This window comes from Sabethes cyaneus, chromosome 3 (genome assembly GCF_943734655.1).
Source record: "Sabethes cyaneus chromosome 3, idSabCyanKW18_F2, whole genome shotgun sequence".
NCBI classification, from domain to species: Eukaryota; Metazoa; Arthropoda; class Insecta; order Diptera; family Culicidae; genus Sabethes; species Sabethes cyaneus.
The window spans coordinates 143,576,603-143,582,897 of record NC_071355.1 but is presented as its reverse complement, the minus strand read 5'-3'; the positions used below and the strand labels follow the sequence as shown (position 1 = coordinate 143,582,897).

Sequence of the window (6,295 nt, the reverse complement as noted above, 5' to 3'; positions counted from 1 at the left end):
AATTGAACAGAGAAAGGGAGCAATACGCGATATTGTGTTCTGTCCTTGTCTTGTCTGTATAATTGCATGCATCCAAATCAATCCAAATGTTTTCGTCCAATTTTGGGTAAAACGAGTTATCGTGAAAAAACTACCAAATTTTAGGCAACTTCAAAATTATTTTCAATAAAATTTACCTACTTTTATTTAAAATTTTAACTACTTGTTGTAAGCAACAACTATTCATGCTTCAGTAAAAGCCCGTTTTGAGCAGTTAGTAATAAAATATACATATTCATAAATGATTTGAAGTTATCCGTTATTGAATCAAGATGCAAAAGATAAATCTTTATATATAGTTGCATTCAATGCACAAATAAGAAAACATTATTCATTTTTAGTTTTCAACAAATAATGAAAAGTACCTATTTTTGAGTGATGCAAACATAGTTTTTAACAAAATATACAATTTCAATATTCTAAGCAATTATTGGTTAGTTTGACTCAAATCATTATACTCAAAAATAAGTGAAGCGTTTTTATTTGAGAAATGAGTAATTTTTACTAAATCTAATAACTTGAAACTACTCAAAATCACTGTTCACATAGGCGAACTTAAAAAAGGGTAGTTTTTGTACTCATAATTAGGTAAATCCATTTAAGCGTGTAGGTAAATTCACAGAAGTCGCCACGTGCGGTTAGTAGTGGAACTTCTTTTCTTGACATAATTCTGTTTATGTTCGCTTTGCTGCGTTCCGTACCTTTTTGTTTTTCTTGTAGTTCTGCATTTTACTCAAGAGAGTTAGAATTAAAAAATTAAAAATGTCTAGTATATCGCTGAAAGGTTTGTACTTTGATTTATAATATTTATATGTTTATAGTTATTTTACTTATTTTACTTGCAGCAGCTTTCTTACAACCGTGTAACCCGCTGCTAAGTCTGAAACGATTCCGTGGTAAAATAAACATTCAGCGACCTCGTGCACCACATTATGAAAGGGCTCGTGTACTGGAGCTGGTCAAACCAATTTACAAAGAACCCGAGTTCAATGCACCGTGCTTTGATACCAAGAAAGAGAAATTGGCCGTGGTGGAAAATACGTACGAAAAAATTATCGCTCGGGAGGTTCGGAACTGGCTGGACCAGAGTAGCATAGTTGCGTTTATCCATCTGAATTCGATCAAACAGGAAGATTTTTTCAAGGCGCAAGTTGCTCTACATCGTTATCAAATGAGTGTAAAAGTGTACGGCAAATCCATCATACGGCAAGCGGTAGAAAACACAAAATATGAGGCTATTCAGCCCTTGTTTCTAACCAAAACAGCGCTAGTATTTGGCCCAGATGAGACCAAAGTGAAACAGCTGCTAAACGTACTGAAGAAAACGCCCCAGTTTGTGTTAGTCGCTGGCATCATAAATGGACAGTTTTTGAGTAAAAATGAGTTCGTAAACTTTGCGTCTCTACCGGACTTGACGACCGCTCGTGCACAACTGGCGGCAATATTGAGCAGTACTGGAGCGCAGATTGTCTCAGATTTGGAGGGTCACCAGAATCAGCTAGTGAATGTGTTGGAGGCGTTCGTACGACATGAAAAAAGTAAAACTGCTGACTCTAGCAGTGATGGTACGGAAAATAGTAATGTTTAATGTAGCAAAATTGAAAAAATATAGTTTCATATAATATCTACAATGCAAAATAAGTGTCTCACAGTTATTATTCATTATTACAAAAAAAATTTGACATAGCCTGACCGTAAGGAGTTTATTAAGGAAATGGGGAATTATTTTCAGTTAAAAGCTATTTTGGTTGAAATTGACTGTTCCTTTGACTAGAAAGATAAGATTGAAATAATAGAAACCAAATGTTCGAATCTCGGCTACGAGAGGCTGTTAGAGTCCATCGGATCGAGTCTCTTCGAGATGCAGTGAAGGTGCTAACAACTTATCTTGCATGATTTTAAACTTCGCTCTTGAAGTGATCCGACGATTTCTAAACCGGTGGTTTGATTTTCAGAAAAGGCAGCAGACTTCTTGGCTACGCAGGTGACTTTGATATTAAAACCAGAAACTTTGCCACTGCAGAGGCCATTTGCGCTAAACTGACAGCAGTGGCTAGGAGAATACGGCCTAAAATAAACGCGTCGAAGATGAAATACATGAATGACAAAAGCTCAAACGAAACGGGCCAGAAGACGAATAGTATCAGCTTTCAATGGACAGCGAAACAGGACAAATTTTCGGCAGAATAAAACACCGCATGATCGTACTTGACCATCTATGTTACGCAACTAAACTATCTCGGACAACAGTATTCTATTTATACGGACGTTACATTGTTCTAATATTCTTATAACCGGCACCCAGAACAGAGGGACTCAACGTGCGAGATGGCTCGTTCAGGTCTAAAGTGACATTTTTTATTTTTTAAATAAAAAAACTGCGACTTTAGAGACGCCTGGGAAATGAGCGACGAGTAACCCAAGATCGAGGTGAATAGAGCTTCAAAACAGTTAGAACCAACCCGGATCGAAGCTGCTGCTGACGACAATGAGGATCGTACAACATGCCCCGTAAATATTCCTGTGCTAGAACAAAATTTCGAGTAGTTTAGTCGAGCAGTTGAGCCGAGAACTCGAATCGAACAGTTTAGTCAAGCAGTCTAGTCGAGCAGTCTGGTCAAGCAGTTAAGTCGAACAGTTGAGTCGAGCAGTTAAGTCGAGTTGTCGAATCAAACAGTTAAGTCAAGCAGTTGAGTCGAGCAGTCGGGTTGAGTGGCTAAGTCGAGCAGTCTAGTCGAGCTGTTGAATCAAGCTGAAAGTTGAGTCGAGCAATCAAATCGAGTAGTCTAGACGAACAGTTGAATCGAGCAATCGGGTTGAGCAGTTGAGTCGAGCAGCCGATTCGAATAGTCCAATCGAGTAGCTGAGTCAAGCAGTTCATTTGAACAGTCGAGTCGAGCGATTGAGTCGAGTAGTACAGTCGAGCAGTGGAATCAAGCAGTTGAATCGAGCAGTTGCGTCGAGTGTTGAATCGAAAAGTTGAGTCGAGCAGCCTAGTCGACCAGTCCAGTCGAGCAGTCAACCAGTTGAGCAATCGAGCAGTCCAGCAGTCGATCAGAGAGGTGATTGAGAATACAACCCATTGCACAGTGGTTTAAAAAGCGAAAAACGCGAACCGGACGTTTTTAAGAGGAAAAACGTAAATTAAAATGCTATAAGTACTACCTATAGTAAAGTTGTTGTATGTCATCAAAAGCAACTTTTGGCATGAAGTTTTGATTAATCCACCTAAAAAGGAGATAAAAATTTTATTTTTTGAAAGATTTGATAAAATAATATGGTTTTTTCGGTAAACAGAGTTTCGATGGAGCCAGGGTGTTAGAATGTTTCAGAAGAATCGCAGTCCGAGAAAACGAGAGGATTTTAGCTTTGCAGCGGCTGATATGACCATCGCTTCGTCGATAGGGTGATACATGAAGCTATTACTAAGTACTGGAATGCTTTAGAGGGCAGCAGAAATTTCTGCTCTTTTCGTCAATAAATACACTGGAGAATTTCCGCGCCATTTGGGAAATCCATTTCCCAAATTCCGTTTCCATTTGGGAAATCTGTTCTATCTGTTCTGCAGATTCATTACCCAAGGACATGACCGAAAGAAGGTTATTGTCTTATCGCTGTTTGTTGACATGCTTCCAGAAGGATTTTGGATTTCTTTCCCGTCTACATTCGACGTTTCTCAGGTAGCTCCGAAATCAGGAGCGACTCATCCGTTTGTAACGCATGTTGGTCGACACATAGGGTACCGCCAGAGTGCAAGCGACATGCGACGCGACGCGACATTTCTTGCTGTAGTTATACGCGCAGCCCTTTTTCGCCCGAAGCAGGACTGTGCATTTGGCAACATGAGAGCGAAGTCGTGTCGCGTCGCTGTCGCGTTTACTCTGTACGGGGCCATAGTGATTATGGAATGTTAATGTTCTATGTGTAGGGAACGTACGAAGTTAGAAGAATTAACGTAAAATAAATCTAATGAAACTAAATCATTTGTTTCAGTGTAACTGAAATTGCTTTGCATGTGTTGCGAGAATTTGTCATACGAACGGTAAGAGACAAGGAGAGCAATTCGCTCTGCCAGTGAAACAGTGGAGCCATCTACACTATTCGGTCGCGTGAGTGAACGAAATGTAAACATTGAACGAAAAAATTGCACGTATTTTACTGGTTAAATTCGCGTACTCCAAAATAACGTTTGCTGTTTTGTGAAGTAGTGCCTTAAAGTTTTATTATTCAGGAATCTGTTTTCGAGGAAGGTACCGAAATTGATACAGAAGTGCGAGAGTGGCAGGTACTTCAATTGATCGTGTATTTTCAGTTTAGTTTATAGTACAAAGTTTAAACGAAAAATTAACAAATAAAAGTATACACTAATCTGCATAAGTGTGATTGAAATAGAAACAAAATAAATTGTTGTTTATAGTGGTACCTAAGTTTTTATTCTTTTCGTATTAAAAACCAAGATATTGCCCTTGATTTGCACGTAAATTTGTTTATTTTAACATAGGCAATGATAGAAGTTTCGAATAAAGATATCTTTTGTAGCAAAATTACAGTTCGCCAGTCCTATTTTAAATAATAAATAATATTTGTAGATTGTATATTAACATGGATCCCAACAACATTGACGAGGAATCTGCATCGAATCAGCTGCCACGAGCGAAAAACGTCAGTCGAATGGTTTGCGTTGTACCAGGATGCTTACAACGGTATGCTTCAGGACATTCCTTCCATGCTTTTCCTAAAAAAAGTGACAAAGAGCGCTGGAAAATTTGGGTTCATAATCTACGATTAAAGATTGAACCAACGGCAACTGCTAGGGTGTGCAGTTCGCACTTCAGTTCTAGTAACTTCATATCTCCATGTAAGTACTTTGAAATTTCATTATATGCTGTGAATTGAATTGTGAATGAATTGAGTTTTTCGACTTTCAGTAAAACGTCGTAAAACAAATCGCTTAATATTGAAATCCGGAGCAATACCTGATGTAAACTTGCCGCAACCATATATGAGCCCTGCAAAAAAATCGCTGGCTGTGCGACGTGCTGAAAGGGCTACCAAACGAAATGCAAATAAGAAGTGTTCGGGAGATCTTTTACATAAACTGAACAAAAAAGTTGATGTTGCGGTACAATCTGATATCAAAGAATGTATCGATACGGCTACGCAAGTGAACACACTCGATATTGACTCTCTATTTAATGGACGCCAACGAGCTATGGCAATCCAGTTTAGGAACAATGCCGAATTTACAGCTTGGACTGGCTTGAGCTCCCCCGAAATGGTTCGGTCAATTGTCAATGCTATTGAATCTCTGTCGATGTACAAGGCAAAAACCCATTCGAACGTACCTCTCGAGGAACAAGTTTTGATAGTTTTTATCAAGATGAAAACTAATTTGTCTTTTTCTTCTATGGGTTCGTTATTTAATTTAAACTATCAGACAGTATCGAAGAAGTTTTTCGACACAATTCCTTGGATTAAAGCAATATGCATTCATTTGATACCGTGGCCGTCTCAAAATCAAATTAAACGAAACATGCCACATTACTTTAAACCAGATTATGAAGATGTTGCGGTGTTGGACTGCACCGAAATCGCAATCCAAAAACCGAAGTGTTTGCACTGCAGAATAAATAGTTATTCTCATTATAAAGGACGAGAAACCGCGAAATACTTGATTTCTGTAACACCAGGTGGTACAATCTCATACGTTAGCCAAGGATATGGCGGGAAAAGCTCAGATAAGCAGATCGTCATCGAGGAAAATATTCTACGCAAATTCAATGCTGGAGAAGCTGTAATGACAGATAAGGGATTTCTTATCGATAACGAATGCAAAACGTTAGGAATCAAGCTTATACGTCCACCGTTCATGTATTCGCAACGGCAATTGAGCCAGATAGATGCAGAGGAAAATAGATCAATAGCTACTGCTCGAGTACACGTGGAAAGGGCGATACAACGCATTAAGCAATTCGGCATTTTGAATGACAAAGTGGAAATACGTTTCTTACCTGTTTTAGATGATCTGATGGTTATCGCTTGTGCTATGACCAATATTTCCAAACCGATTCTCTCTAGCGGAAGATTTTGAGCATTTGATGACTTTCTTTTAAATTAATGTCACCTACTTTTTGATTCATTTCTGAATAAAACGTTGTTTTATTTATTTAGTGAGTTATTTATTTATATCAAAGGCATCCCTTGTCGGTTTTTGAAAGTGGTTGAAAACAAATACTTAAAAAAAATATTAAAATAA

The 6,295-nt window shown here is 38.3% G+C and overlaps 1 protein-coding gene across 2 annotated transcripts; it reads left to right on the top strand.

The window, feature by feature from the left end:
* The first annotated feature begins 740 nt into the window (after positions 1 to 740).
* Positions 741 to 1,662, top strand: LOC128743411 (39S ribosomal protein L10, mitochondrial). 2 transcript variants are annotated; one of them, XM_053839974.1, is made up of 2 exons: positions 741 to 823; positions 888 to 1,662. In XM_053839974.1, exons 1-2 carry the CDS (start codon positions 802 to 804, stop codon positions 1,625 to 1,627), a joined length of 762 nt encoding a protein of 253 aa, XP_053695949.1. In that variant the 5' UTR covers positions 741 to 801; the 3' UTR covers positions 1,628 to 1,662. The 2 variants fall into 2 exon arrangements, with proteins under 2 accessions (XP_053695949.1, XP_053695948.1); XM_053839973.1 differs by having other exon boundaries at positions 748 to 823; positions 885 to 1,662.
* The last annotated feature ends 4,633 nt before the right edge of the window (positions 1,663 to 6,295 follow it).